General features: G+C 39.2%; 1 protein-coding gene across 4 annotated transcripts in view; it reads right to left on the bottom strand.

Annotated features, from left to right (window-relative positions):
* The window catches only part of FRY (FRY microtubule binding protein), a 439,393-nt gene that overhangs the window by 65,392 nt on the left and 359,428 nt on the right, over positions 1 to 14,573 (bottom strand). For all 4 annotated transcript variants that reach the window (XM_059378057.1, XM_059378054.1, XM_059378056.1 and 1 more), the window contains 4 exons: positions 8,996 to 9,078; positions 3,572 to 3,722; positions 2,944 to 3,047; positions 1,990 to 2,175 (listed from right to left, as the gene is read on the bottom strand). In XM_059378057.1, the coding sequence (XP_059234040.1) occupies positions 1,990 to 2,175; positions 2,944 to 3,047; positions 3,572 to 3,722; positions 8,996 to 9,078 (524 nt within the window). The remainder of the gene's footprint in view (positions 1 to 1,989; positions 2,176 to 2,943; positions 3,048 to 3,571; positions 3,723 to 8,995; positions 9,079 to 14,573) is intronic.

Below are 14,573 nucleotides of genomic sequence, written 5' to 3'. Positions count from 1 at the left end.
TCTACTCTGGTGTGTGTATCGGTCCTTTCCACAGAAGAAGTGGGGTGTATGTGTGTGTGTCTGTGTGTGCATTCATGCACATATGTGCACATGTCTGTTTGCACATGTGTCTGTGTGCACACGCACACATATAAGCACAGACCCAGAAATAGTTCCACTACACATCTGGACCCAACTGTGCTGTTCATAAATCATTCCTGGGTTTTAGACTTCTTAAATTGGTGAAATGATACCATTTTTGAGGATATCAGCACCTAGTAGTTGATATTTATACATATAACATCTAAGTCATACATTTTGAGAAAATGAACTTACAACTGTGAGTATTATGTGCATATTAATATGTTTTAATAAAATAGATCTCATGGCAGTCAAAGAAATATGGTAGAAACAAATACTATGTTTTTTTCCCCACCTCAGATTTGGTTATCATTCTGCATCTCTGGGTGTGTTGTTGGTCTGGGAAAAGGTATATACAAAATCATCCCTTTTCTCCTACTTAATAATCATAGAAGTCCATAGTAACTGACAGCTACTCTGAAATAGGAGTGAGAAGCCGTAGGCCTGAATATCACCTCTGCCATTTGTTGTGCAATCTCAGAGAGTTTACATGACTTCTCTGTGCCTTAGTTTCCTATTATAAAAGAGCAAGGAATCAGAGTTGAAATGAGGTGTTCATGAGGTATTAGTAAATGTTTAGGAAGAGGAGACATTTTCCAAACCCTTTGTACACCTATTCCACGTGTGCTATAGATTCAATTATCTTACAATACTATCTGTTGTTTGTCTTAACTATGGCATATTGTGTTTTGCACCATTAGTGCCCACTTTATGCTACATCAGCGGTATTAATGAATACAGAACAGATGCACTCAGGGCCACACACCTTAATGGACATTACAATGTTCTCAGTCTAAGACCATGTGCTTAATAGATACATCTTTATCTTGGGGAGTTGGGAAAGCAAGAAGTCTTTAGATTCTTTTAATTAAACATCAACAATAAAGAGAGTTTTGTGTTTCTGAGAGGCAATTGATGGGTTATGTTCAATAAACTGTAGCTTGGTTTAAAACAAAGGGCTTAAACTGAGATCAGTAGTCCTGATGTCTCAGACTCAGTGACTTTGTGTTTGTTTTCCAAAGAAATATCTTAATGGCTGTCAAAGGACAAGAGTACAAATGATGAGTAAAAGGCACAGTCTCTTTAAGATTATGAATTAAGTACACAGTGACATATGGAAGGGCCATACCATATCCAGGGCCAATGTAATATACAAAATAGTCAGGAATGTTAGTTCATTCTCATTTTAAGATATTTTAAATGTTCTGATTCTAAATGAAAACCACTGGCCAACCCTTTAGGAAAGCTTTCATGAATAGCTGGACATAGCTGAGTAATTTGACCCAAACATGACTCAGCTAATGCTTTCTGTTCTCATTTCTAAGAAGAAAATTTTGGTTGTTTTTTTTTTTTTTTTTTTTTTTGAAAATTTTGGTTTTAAAAAAGCAATGGTTCTTAGTAGACTTCCATTCATGGTGCCTTCCAGAAAAATCAATTACTTTAATAAAGTGAAAATTCCCTCAGGGGAACCAGAAGGTACACAAGTGATACATTAGGCACCTTGGCAATAACCTGCTCTCAAGGTGATGGAGAAGGTCACTGTTTTGTACATTCTCATCTTTCAGTGTTTGATGCTCTTGGCCAAAGGGCATCTTAATTTTCAATGTTATCAGCAGGAGCATATTTAAGAAGAGCAGCAAGCATAATAAGAAGTAAAAAGACATCTGAAAATATTCAATAACGAAGAAGGATTTTGAGAATCAAGTTGACCATCAGGTGGAATGGTGCATATTTATGGTGCAGCTACTTGCTTGCTTGGAAAGTTGTGGGGGTGATCACATTAGGGAAGTAGTTTGGGCTCCACTGACACCTTAAGTTATCTTCGCATTTGTGATTCTATCTCAGGCTCTCTGCCACTCCTTTCGTTACCTGTGTAGAGATACTCTGGCTGATAAGCTGGCTGAATTGTGAGAGTCTTAGCTTCGCCCATCTCTCGAGTCTGCAGGAGCATAGAAGCAATGGCATGAAAATTGCTGTTGCAAGAGAGGGCAATCAAGAGGTGAAGGAGCAATTTTTTGCTGTGTTCAAAGACTTCAGGCCGGTAATGGTCCAAACCTGGAACAAAACGGTGGAATCTCTTAGTATAAACAAGTTTTAAGCTCATTTAGATTCCAGGGATAGTAAAGATTCCAAGTCACTCGGGAGGAACACGTTAAAAGAATGTTCGGTTTTCTTTGTTATTGTTTGTGTTACCAACATAAAGAAGTTGGGCTTAGGAAAAATAAAATGCTTTATTCCTCAAATCAAATGTTCTCATAAAAATGCTGATAGATGGACTTTTCTTGACCTCTCAGTAGCATTTGACATGGTTAGCATTCCTCCTTCCTGGGATGTTCTCTTCCCTGGATCACTCTGTTAACTGAAAGATTCTAGCTTTGTTCATCTCTCTTAAACTAAACTTCTGAGTCTCCCCAGCTTGTTCCTCTTCCCTTTTTTGCTCTACAATTTGGCTATCTTAAAATCGCAGCACTTGGCCTGCTGTGCTCTAACTTCTTTCTCTCTATGTGCTAATGGTGTCTCATGGCTTTAAATTAATCCCATCTAGCCAAAGACCCTCAAAGAGACCCCAATTATTTTGGGTATCTTTATAGGAATAGCACTGGCAAAGTACCACCCTATAATGCAGTGATAGGGCAATTTTAAACAATGACTGGTCAAGTGAAATTGTAGAGCTGATGTCACATAGAAGAAATGAAAAATGGAAGAGACTAAATCTTTCAGAAATGAGGAAAGCAGGATGTCAATGTAAAAGGAAGGCTCTCTGGATTACATCTATAGGTTTTTGACCCTACTGGCTAGAATTCCTCTTGGATCCAGTCTTACCTAAGAAGACAGCATGAAGTAATAATGGTAGATGAAGAGCCCAATCTTCTCTCACACTGTGATCCACCACCATCTCAGTCATAAAAATAACAGCAATATTGCACCTGATCAATGACATGATGAAATTAATGTAACTTCTGAAGAGGATGGAAATACATTGATAGATCATTAAGTCACAGTTAATACAACTCACAAGCCCTGCTGGAGAATTATGTAAGACCCTTAATCCAGGGAAATGGAGTTTAATTTCTGACATAGCACAGAACTCCACAAAGAGAAGAAATGTTGGCTGAGTTGATCACATAACAGGGAGACTTACTAGGCACTTGGTAGTAAGAGCTGAGGGAGGAAGAGTTACTCACAACCTAAAAATCATCACAGAATGCATATCCATATCCAGACTGCATCGAGGAAAATTTCTGAGTTACAAGGCAGCTTTGCACTGAGGTTAATATTCAACCAAACTCTACAAATGCACTGAGAGCTGTAAGTCAAGCCGTGCATGGTCCCTCTGATTTCAAAGGTCATTTCATTTGATGGGACCTGGAATGATTTCACTCTCCTCATAGGAGGAAAAGTCCAGCCAAAGCTAAGTAGTCATTTCCCTCTACCCACACATGCTACCTACCTGTGGAGGGGCCCCCGGGGAGTGATGGTCTCTGGGAGGTAGTCAACCAGGGGGGCCCAGCATCCTCCAGTACAAGGCATGGGGAGGGGCTGTGGCTGTTTGGTCTCTGTAATAGTCAAGAGCCAGCCCGTGTAGGGAGAAATCGGGTCATCTGTAGGGTGAGACAGACAAGCGTGTGTTATTTTTAGGAAGAGATGATTTTTGTTTTCCCTACTTGGTGTTTGTAGAAAGAATCTTACAAATTGAGGCTAGTAAAAATAACTTTCTAACCATCTCATTTGGGGAGTATGAATTATAGGATCAATGGGTTAGAATCACTTGATTAGGTTTTTGAGTCCCTTTTTTTGATAATCTAATATACAATTATGCATTACAGAGCAATGGGAAATATAGACACACAAAGAGAAAACATTAAATCATGCAAATTCTCCTCACTGTGAGAACTTGGTCTTTCTCCAATCTTTCCTATTTCAGTAAAATATAACTCCATATTTCCATTTTGTTCAGGACAGGAGCCTTAGAGCTAGCCCCGATTTCTCTTTCACATCTCACATCCAATTCGTAATCATGAAAATAATGAGGATAACAGTAATAAAAACAATAATAACATTAAGAACGAACACAGGGAGTGCTTCCTTTACACCAGGCACTGATCTATGCATTGCATATATTCTTTTAAAAGATTCATATATTTATTGTGAGGGCAGAAGGATAGGCCTGATGTGGGGCTATATCTCACAACCCCAAGATCATGACCCAAGCCAAAATCAAGTCAGATGTTCAACCGACTGGGAGCCACCCAGGTGCCCGCCCCTGCATTGCACATATTAACAGCCCAATAATAGGTACCTCTTACCCTTACTTTACAGAGGGGAAAGAGAGGTTAGGTAACATGGCATCATGTTCAGTGAGCTCTACCCTCAAATCAAATCCAGAAGACCACTTTTCACCATCGCCATTGGTACCAGTGTAAGCCACCATGTTCTCTCACAGGGAGACTGCAATGGCCTCCCTACAGTCTGCCCTCCTTGCCCCTCTACAGTCTGTTTACTACTGAGCAGACAGAGCAATCTTTTGGAAACAGAAGTTCACTCCCATCTCTCTCTATCTGCTTGACACTCTCCAGTGGCTCCCCTTTCCACTCAAAATGAAGTTTCAAACTCTACACCATGGCCTTTAAGGCCTGACGAGGTCTATTATTCTCTTGGCTCATCTCCTCCCACTATCCTCCTCGCTCACACCACCTCAGTCATTCTGGCTTTCTTGCTGCTCTGTGATCACACGAGACACCATCAAACTTCAGGGCCTTCCCATCTAGCATTCCCATTAGCTGCAGTGCCTTTACCTGGAGAGCCTGTGGCTCCTTTACCTCACACAGGTCTCTGACCCAGGAGCACTCTATTTAAAATCTACCTCCCACTCCAATCACTTTCTAACCTCTCACCCTGCTTTAGTTTTCCTTCCTGGCACAGTTCACCCATTCATAGGCACTGGGTCCCTCTTCTGACTCTCATATGAGCTCCACAACAGTGAAGACTTTATTTTGTTTATTGTTGTTTCCCTAATACCTTGAACAGTATCTGACAGTAGTAGGGAATCAACAAATAGTTTTTGAATGAAAGACCTTCCTCAACTCTATCTTTAAAGTAAATACAGCAATGAGTTTGAAAACAGCCTAACCTTACACCTAAAGGAGCTAGAAAAAGAACAAACCCCAATCCACCAGAAAGAAGAAAATAATAATATTAGAGCAGAAATAGATGTTACAGAAACTAAAAACAAATACAACACATCAATGAAACCAGGAGCTGGTTCTGTGAAAAGATCAACAAAGTTAATAAACCTCTAGCCAGACTCATCATGGAGCTCCTTCTTAACAATGGTCTCAGTAGAGGCCAGCAGCATTAAGACAAGCAGTTCCACTGGGGGCCCCATGATATGGGCCAGGTACATGTCTTCAGACAAGCTTGCTCTGTCCTACAACTCAGATTGTAGTGTATTAAGAAGAAGGGTGTATTAGATCATCTTTAAGCAAATTCTATTATATGTAGCTTTTCTTGGCTGCGATCTTGAAAGGCAGTGAGAGATAACAGCTTCAAGGCTGCTGTACTACATAGAACTCTGTCCTTAGCGGTTAACAGAACCAGTGGAGGGGGTGTCTTCCTATTGTGAAAACTGAGGCATGGGGCAAGGGCAGGGATGAGGACACAGCCCACTTCTGGGATGTCAGGGAAGGGAGTTTTCCAAGGGCAAGTTCAGGATTTGCCTCAAAGCGTTAGGTCTTACTAACACTCCAAAAATCAACAACTGGAACCCTATAAATTCCATGCCATCAATCTTGGCCACAATGGTTTTAGCCCAGGAGAAATGTAAAGCATGTATGACAATCTTCTCAGACCTCCCAGTAAATTACCTACAGAATGTTTCACTTTCAGCAAATGAACGTTTTGACTAAGTGTCTAGGATAAGCTCATTGCAAAATGTACTTCTAAGTAATCAGCTACTCTATAATAAAACTTAAAAGGAGAGCAGAAATGGAAGGAATATCAAAGAATTAAGAAAAAAAGAAACTTGTCAGATTTCTGTTAGGAAAGGGTATACTTTTCTTTGTTTCGATGATGTTCTCAGATACACACCTGAGCAGCAAAAATGTACTGGATTGTTAGATTAGGAATAAGTTGGACTGAAACTGGTTTTCTACTGTTGGCCTATTAGGCCTCACCTGCTATCCAGCTCAACTAGTTGTATCCTTATTATAGGGTTAAGTACACTAGCATATGGCTTAGAGAATAATGCAGATATTTTAAGTAGTTCTAAAAAAGCTTACATCATACTGGTAGGAAGATTTTTATAGATCTGTGTCTTAATCTGTTTTTTGTCTATTTTACTCAAGGGTATTTTTTTTTTTTTTTAAATAATAGGAAATATGCTCAGGAGGCTGCACACAGTCCTTCCACCTGGGTAAACCCAGATTCTGAAGCCCTGGGGCACTAGGTCTCTCCTGATTCCTTCTTACTCTTTCTATCTCTAATGATCCTCCCAGGAATTCAGGGAGAAAACAATGGCCCTTCACAGACACCAGACGTGTGGCTATAACGTTTTGAAGTTGAGCCTACCAATCTTTGCTTTTCTTATGGCACAGGCCATTTCCCTCACTGTGTAGCTAGAACCAAAAATAACACCAGGGAGGACCCAGGTACCAAAGTCCCAAGGGGATTTGTGCCCTAGTAGACGTGCTGCCCCTTCCAGACAGCCAGAGTTAAGTTCTATTGTTTAAACATCTAGAAAACCAGCTTAGCAGATATTTTCTGGGTTTTTCTGTGATGAGAATATGGTTTGAGTCACTTGATTTCATTTCCTCTTATATGAATAATTTAAAATAGAAACTCTCAGTCCCCAAATGACATGCTATGAACTGGAACTTCTCTGGCCAGTAACTGCCACCACGTCAAGGTTATTATTACAGACGACTCAACTGAACTCAAATTCTGTACCCCAATTTTCCCATTAAAATGCTGCTTATTTTATACCATACAACAAGTTTGTAAAAACAACATTCTAGGTGAAATAGAGACCATGATGAAAGCATGCACAACTTTCACAACTTCAAAGCTTTCACAACTATTCACCATAGTTTTTTTTTCCTCTTCACAAATATTTCTACTACTTTTTCTTTTTGTCCCTAAAACCAGTGATGCAAGTTTGTGTAATGACACAATTATCTAATTTTACTATAATTAGCCTCTGAAATTCACTATTTATGTATTTTTTAAAATGACTGAAATTACTTTATTATAGCGTTTCTATCACATGCTATGTCCTGGACCCAGAGCAAAGAGATACAGTTCGAAGGAATCAACTGGCAAAGACAACAATATTCCTGATGTAAAACCCACTGTCATAGATTTAGGTTTTGTTATGCTTGTCACATTCTGGCAGGGGCGGGGGGCAGAATTTGACTGCTTCACCTTTTCTTTTCTTTCTTTCTTTCTTTCTTTTTTATAAAGATTTTATTTATTTGACAGACAGAGATCACAAGTAGGCAGAGAGGCAGGCAGAGAGAGAGGGGGAAGCAGGCTCCCTGCTAAGCAGAGAGCCTGATGTGGGGCTTGATCCCAGGACCCTGAGATCATGACCTGAGCCAAAGGCAGAGGCTTTAACCCACTGAGCCACTCAGGTGCCCCTGTTTCACCTTTTCATGATGCAATTTTTTTTGTCCTCAAATTCTGAGTTATTATTGTATAGCAACCAGACTTTTCCTGAATGAATAGCTCTCCATTTCTCAGCTACTACTCTCCTCATTTGTACAATCTAGTCCCATCCTAAACTGATGGTTGGTGCCCCTGAGATTTCAAATACTCAGTGTTTGGTGAGTACGGTCCCCCTGATAGGGCACAGAAGAAAAGAAAGTACAAAGGACTTTATTTTATCTCAGACTGACAGTAAGAAGTTATATAGGGGCACAGCTGAAACTACCTATGTTAGAGTATGGCAATTATATATGGATTTTAGCTATCCTTTCCATTGGTAATTTCAATGCTGGAGATGCCTGACTATGCATTAAGAAGGAGAGTCAGGACAGCTGAAACACAGTGTCATTACAACTTTGTAGCCCTTACCCACTCTACACATTTTCCATAAAAACAAAACAAATCAGAACAATAGCTACAGAGGCCCTGTGCTTTGACAAATGAACCTAGTTCATGAAATACCACCATTCTTAAAATTTCCACCAAAAGAGACACATAAATCCCACCAGATAGTTTACTGATTTCGTAAGCATAGCAAAACGTCCCAGGGAGCATTCTTTGGTTCCAGAATTTCTGCAGCACTTGTGACCAAGCGCTACCCTTTACCTGCTCGGTATCCACAGAAGCTGTCCAGGGCTTAAACAAAATAAATGAATGCATTGACCTTTTTGGTGTTCCCACCTTCCCAGGGTATGAAGAAATTCCTGTGACAGTTACATCTCCCAGTTTAGTGAGGTCTTCCCTTGGCTATTGAGACTATGCCATGGAGAGAGATTCAATGTGAAAACAGATCCTCCCCTGGGCGAGCTGACTCACAGAGCTTAAAGGTCAAATCTACTCTTAAGACGGGTCGAAAACCTGAAATGCAGTATCTGTTCTCTAGTGGGACAATTTCTTACTAGGCTCTCCCCAACTGCATCACTAAGGAAAAATGCCACACATATAAAAATACAGATTTGGGCTGTAGTTCTACGTTTTCTAATTTTGATTTGTTCACTGCATGGCTTCCTTTGACTTTTAAGATGCTGACTCTGTGCTCACCTGCAGAGTTGGATTTTGTGGTTACTTAATATTTATGGGTCTCTTTTCAGTAATTAGAACAAGAATAATCAAAATGCTCATTTTCCACTCCCCAGCCACCTGTATTCCGTCTGAACAACCTGCTGGCACTTACTTTTATCTTCATCATACGATCCTCCAGAACTATTGCTGTATCTTGACTCTAGGCGGGTGTGGGCTCTGATGACGTTACTAAACCTTGAAATACAAGAACAATCATTGGAAATGCTGACACGTGTGTGTGTGTGTGTGTGTGTGTGTGTGTGTGTGTGCAGTTACTCATAAATACATACTATTATTCAGTGGTTGAGTTTTTTGGCAGTGAGTTCCAATGATGCTTTTCCTCAAAGAGTACTGTAAAAACTGTACCTCAAGCATTTTGTTTTCCTTGAGAGGGTCAGTGTGGTCACCCTTGCTCAGATTCACGGGTTCAAGCCTTCATAAGATATGTATTTTAAGGTTAATATTTGGATTGAGCCAGAATATAACATTTGATAGAAAGAAAATGGAAATGACACTGAATAATTTTATCCCTATTTAAATCATAATTTAAATCCCTATTCACACGGTAACCTGGCATAAGGCAGGTAAGGTAAGTAATGACTGACTGATTAAGTTAAAACAGATAGAATTGGGAATATATAAAAATGGTTTCCTAACAAACCCTGGGCTTTATCAGCTTTACAGTTTCCCTTAAAATGATCTAAAGGTTTTCAGGAAAAGGTCCTATGTGAGGAAACGGGATGAGAAAGGTTATACAACTTGTCAACCACAGAAAGGTGGCAGGAGGAGGGTGCTTTGAGAGCCATGTGCCTCTAAGAAGACGAACAGGTGACTTTAGGGCTGAGCTCTCCCTCACTAGCTCTGTGACCTTGGCCAAGTCCTCTATCTCCCTGGGGACCCTATGTCTCCACCTGCCAAAAAGGAAGAAGAATACTTCACCATTTACTTCATGGGGGTTGTTGTGGCAATCAGAAGAAATAACACAAGAACGTTTCCCACACTGTGAGACATCCAGCCCTAAGGGATTAGTTATTATATCTCTACCTTGAATTTCTAGAATGCCTTGCCTTCTCTCTTCAGGGAACCAAAGGCTTTCAAATCAATAGCATTTTTGTCATCCACAGGCCTACAACGTAGGTCAAGGGGGTGACTGAGGGGAAGTGATGATAAAATTTTATATTTATTTTATATCAAATGATGAACAGGTTTTATCTACTTAATATATATGTAGTCAAAGCAAAGAACTAAGGTTATCTAGAAATATCTGGAAAATTCAAACTAGAGCAGGTGTGGTCCCCTTCATTACTGGTGTTCTGCCTTAGTTGACAACAGATCAATACTCTATTTCTCTCTATAACACTGGGGAATGCAGGGTTGTATCTATCCTCCAGTCAATGGAGAGAAAGAGATGCTTTAGGAAAAAGTCCTCAAGTGCCATTAAGACACCTACCTTGTCCCAGTGTTTAACCTCAGAACATCAGTGACTTAGATTTGCTGAGCACAGAAATGTAATGGACTATAACGACTTCGGTTGTTTCTTTTTTTTTTTAAATTTAGTTTTGTTCACTTTTTTAAAATTTTATTTTTTCAGTGTTCCAAGATTCATTGTTTATGCACCACATCCAGTGCTCCATGCAATATGTGCCCTCCTAAATACCCACCACCAGGCTCACCTGTCCCTTCACCCCCCTCCTCTCCAAAACCTCAGTTTGTTTCTCAGAGTCCACAGTCTCTTGTGGTTCCTGTCCCTCTCCAATTTCCCCCAACTCCCTTCTCCTCTCCATCACCCAATGTCCTCCGTGTTATTCTTTATGCTCCACAAGTAAGTGAAACCATATGATAGTCGACTCTCTCTGCTTGACTTATTTCACTCAGCACAATCTCCTCCAGTTCCGTCCATGTTTGATTTTGGTTTTACTGACCTCTTCGATGTTGGCTGCAACTGATGCAGCCATCTTTTCCATAAAAACTCTGTATTTCAAGCATTATTGTCATATCTTTTGGGCTACTGCTTTGTGAATCCGTATAACAGAGCAGCTAGAACATCTGCTTAGTCTGTCTACATCAGCCTGAACTTACGGAATTAGAAAAGTGACCAACCTATTACCTTCCGAAGACATTCTTTAATCATATTTGTGCTGACAAATATAAAATTAAAAACAGTGTAGGCAGAGCCCATTCAGCAATAAACATACTCGGGGGAAAGGAATTCCACATCTGGAGACGTCCATGGGACAGAGCTCATGAACCATAAACAGTATTTGCTAGCTTTATAATGGCACTCTGGAAGGGTCAGGCAAGAAAGAATTATAGAATGGATGGCAGCTCTTCTCTTTTCCTTTGAGATGCACATAAAAGAGGATAAGGCAGAGGTTATGAAGCCAAGATGAACAAGGGCAACAAGCCCCTTCCAGACTGTTCTCTTTAGTCTGGAGAAGGTCAAAACCATAGTGTAGCAAAGTATAAGCTTGGCAACAACAACAACAAAAAAGTAAAAACTGTCTCCTAAAATCTGTTATTTTCCTTTGCTTTCCTGGCTTGAAGAAAACAATTTCGGTCTGGGCTTTAGAAAAATTTCAAGGATTAAGTAGACCAAATACCCTTTAACATCAAAGGTACATGTCTTAAGAAATATATCATGAATATAAGAGAAAAACCAGGAGGACAAAATGTTTCTCTAAATTTTAACTTGCTGATTTAGCTCACAGTAATACTTAGGCAACTTTTTGTAGATTATTAATTTCTATCCCTGTATCAACAGAGATCACCAGAAATTTATAAATTTGAAGCTTATTGCTTTGGCTTACTGTGAAAAATCCTTTCATGGAACTATAAATTTATCAAATAAGGATTTATTAAGGGTTGATACATTAAAAATACTTATGGTTCTGCATATTTTACAAACTGCTATCATAGCTATTTTAATAAAAAATGTGTTAGCTTTGTTGTTTAATAAAAAAAAAATTCAACACGATAAATAATCCTTCTTTGATTTTAGGGTAGTTTCGGGGTGCCTGGGTGGCTCAGTTGGTTAAGTGTCTGTGTTCGGCTCAGGTCATGATCCCAAGGCCGGGGAGAGTCCTGCCTCATCAGGCTCCCTGCTCAGTGGGAAGCCTGCTTCTCCCTCTCCCTCTGCCCCTCCCCCAGCTTATACTCTTTCTCTCTCTCTTGCTCTCTCTTCAAATAAAGTCTTTAGAATAATAGGAATTTAGGGTAGTTTCTGTTAGTAGCCTCCAATGAATTGTTTTGTTTATTTTTACACACTGAAAGTTATAAAATTCACTGTGTTATTTTTTACTTTGGCTCTTGAAGAACTCAAGGTTCAGTTAATATTAACTTTTAGTAGTTTTCCTTAGTGAGCATTTGAGGAATTTTGACACAACTTTCTTACTCTTCTCTTAGCTTGGCCCTTATTCTTTTACCCTTATATTAATCTGAACTTTAGTAGTAGACATGATAATATTAAATATTACCGAAATACATCAAAGGACCATTCATCTAGCTGGGAAAAAAACATGGCATCAGGCCTGCTTCTTTGCACAACTCCATGGTGCCCCCTGGAGCCCAATCATGTATTTTGGGGACTAATACCCCCAGGAGTTGAGTAACACAGCAGTCTGGTCAGTATTTCTGACCAATTGTATCTGTAGAGTCTTTGTCTACAAGGACTGTAAAGAACAGAGTAAGTAACTCTTCTGTAATGGGGTTAGCAGGAGGGAGGGAGAAAGAGGGGCCAGATGGTGTTTGGACAACTTATCTCTGGGGCTAGGAGATTTCTCCCATTTTCATTCACATACTGAATAAACATTATAGAATCCCTTCTGTGTATAGCGTTATAGGCTAATTATTAAGGATAGCAATATTTGTATGAGATATATGGTTTCTGTTTTCCAAGAATGAAAATCTAGTGGTTGAGACAAGCATGTGTACAAGTACCTACAAATCAACATGAAAGAGTCTACAAGAAGGAAGAGTAATAAGTAGAAAATAGAGAATGTATTAGAGAAATCGTGCAGATGGAGTATAGGATCAATGGAATAATGGTATCCTTTGGGATAGAATAGTCATATATGTATGATCATATTTATATTTACTTAAATATGATCAGTAAAGCTATAGATTAAATAGATATAGCCATTATGAAAGGACCAGATATATATGTATATGTATAAAAAGTATGGGTACATAAATGTGTCAGGCTTTCCAATGGCCAACAGAGATGTGGTGAGAGAGAAAAACAGCAAGAGTTAAAAAAGAAAGCTTCTATTCGAGGTGTTCTCTGGTCTCAATATTAGAGAGATGATTGGCTTCTTAATTTCAAGGGCCACCACTAAAAACTTGGGCAGGACATTCAGGACTCTGGTCCTTAAGGGGCCTTTGTAGTAAGATGTTAATATATAGACATTCATCATGTTTCTACCCTAAATAAAATGAAGATTGGAAAATTCAGTCTAGACAATAAATGAAAAAGAATGTTACACTCCAGGTAGGAAGTAGAAATCTCTTTAGAGACATAATGTGATTATTTACCATGAGGAAATTTTCCAAAGAAGGTGATAATAAATATGGACTAAAAACATGTTAGTTAATCATCATGTATTGTCATTGATGTGGGAAGTATGAAAACCTTTACTCATTTCCAAGAAAAAAAGGAAGGACTTTATTAGTGATCTGCACAGGGCGAGGTCTGTGCTCATGACTCACTGGGTTTGGGCTTTTTGCCTGAAGGAAAGCTCCTGTGATTGACCATTGGAATTAAGGCAGCGCAGCAACCCAGGTATGGAGGCACTGAGGAGTGTGATAAGGGCCTCCCCGAATTGGAAATGAGCCTTCAAAACTCCAAAGGCAGACCATCTTACATCATATACCCTTCCACCTGCAGCCCCCACCATATTCTCATGCAGGATGAAATCCTGAGGATGGTCATGAAGCATCTGGAAGCATTATGGCTTGACTGAATTATTTCTATTATTGGATCTATGAATTTTCTCCATTATGAATTTCTATGAGTATCTCATCCTTGTTACTAATTTCTTTGGATTTTTAAAAATTTATTTTTGTGCATGCACGCGTACACACAAGAGAGAGCAAGTGAGTGGGGAGTGGGGGCAGAGGGAGAAGCAGATTCTCCGTTGAACAGGGAGCCGGATATGAGACCCAATCCCAGAACACCTGGGATCATGACCTGAGGTGAAGACAGACACCTAACCGTCTGAGCCACCCAGGCACCCCCTTATTACTGATTTCTTAAGTGAAAGGGCTCCTCGGGAGTTTTCATTAGAAAATGGTCAGCCTAAAGAGTTTTCAACACCCATGAGAATAAATATATATAATAATATAATAAATATGTATATATAATATATAATAAATACAATAATTTATTATTATAAATGACTATATATAATATAATTCATATATTTATTATATAATATATTATAATACATTAACATAATAATTAATAAACATATAAATAAATATAAATCATTATATTTATTTAAAAGTAAAAATAGTTTTTATTTTTAAAGATTTTAAAAATATATTTATTTATTTAGGGCACAGACTGGGGGGGTAGAGGGAGAGAAAGAGTGAAAATACTTAAGCAGACTCCCCATGGGGCACGGAGCCCAACACAGGGCTGGATCTCAGGACCCTGAAGTCATGACCTGAGTTGAAAATAAGAGTCAGATGCT

This window comes from Mustela nigripes, chromosome 15, assembly GCF_022355385.1.
Source record: "Mustela nigripes isolate SB6536 chromosome 15, MUSNIG.SB6536, whole genome shotgun sequence".
In the NCBI taxonomy this organism is placed as follows: Eukaryota; Metazoa; Chordata; class Mammalia; order Carnivora; family Mustelidae; genus Mustela; species Mustela nigripes.
The sequence above is the reverse complement of the archived record's forward strand: the minus strand, read 5'-3'. Positions and strand labels throughout refer to the sequence as shown.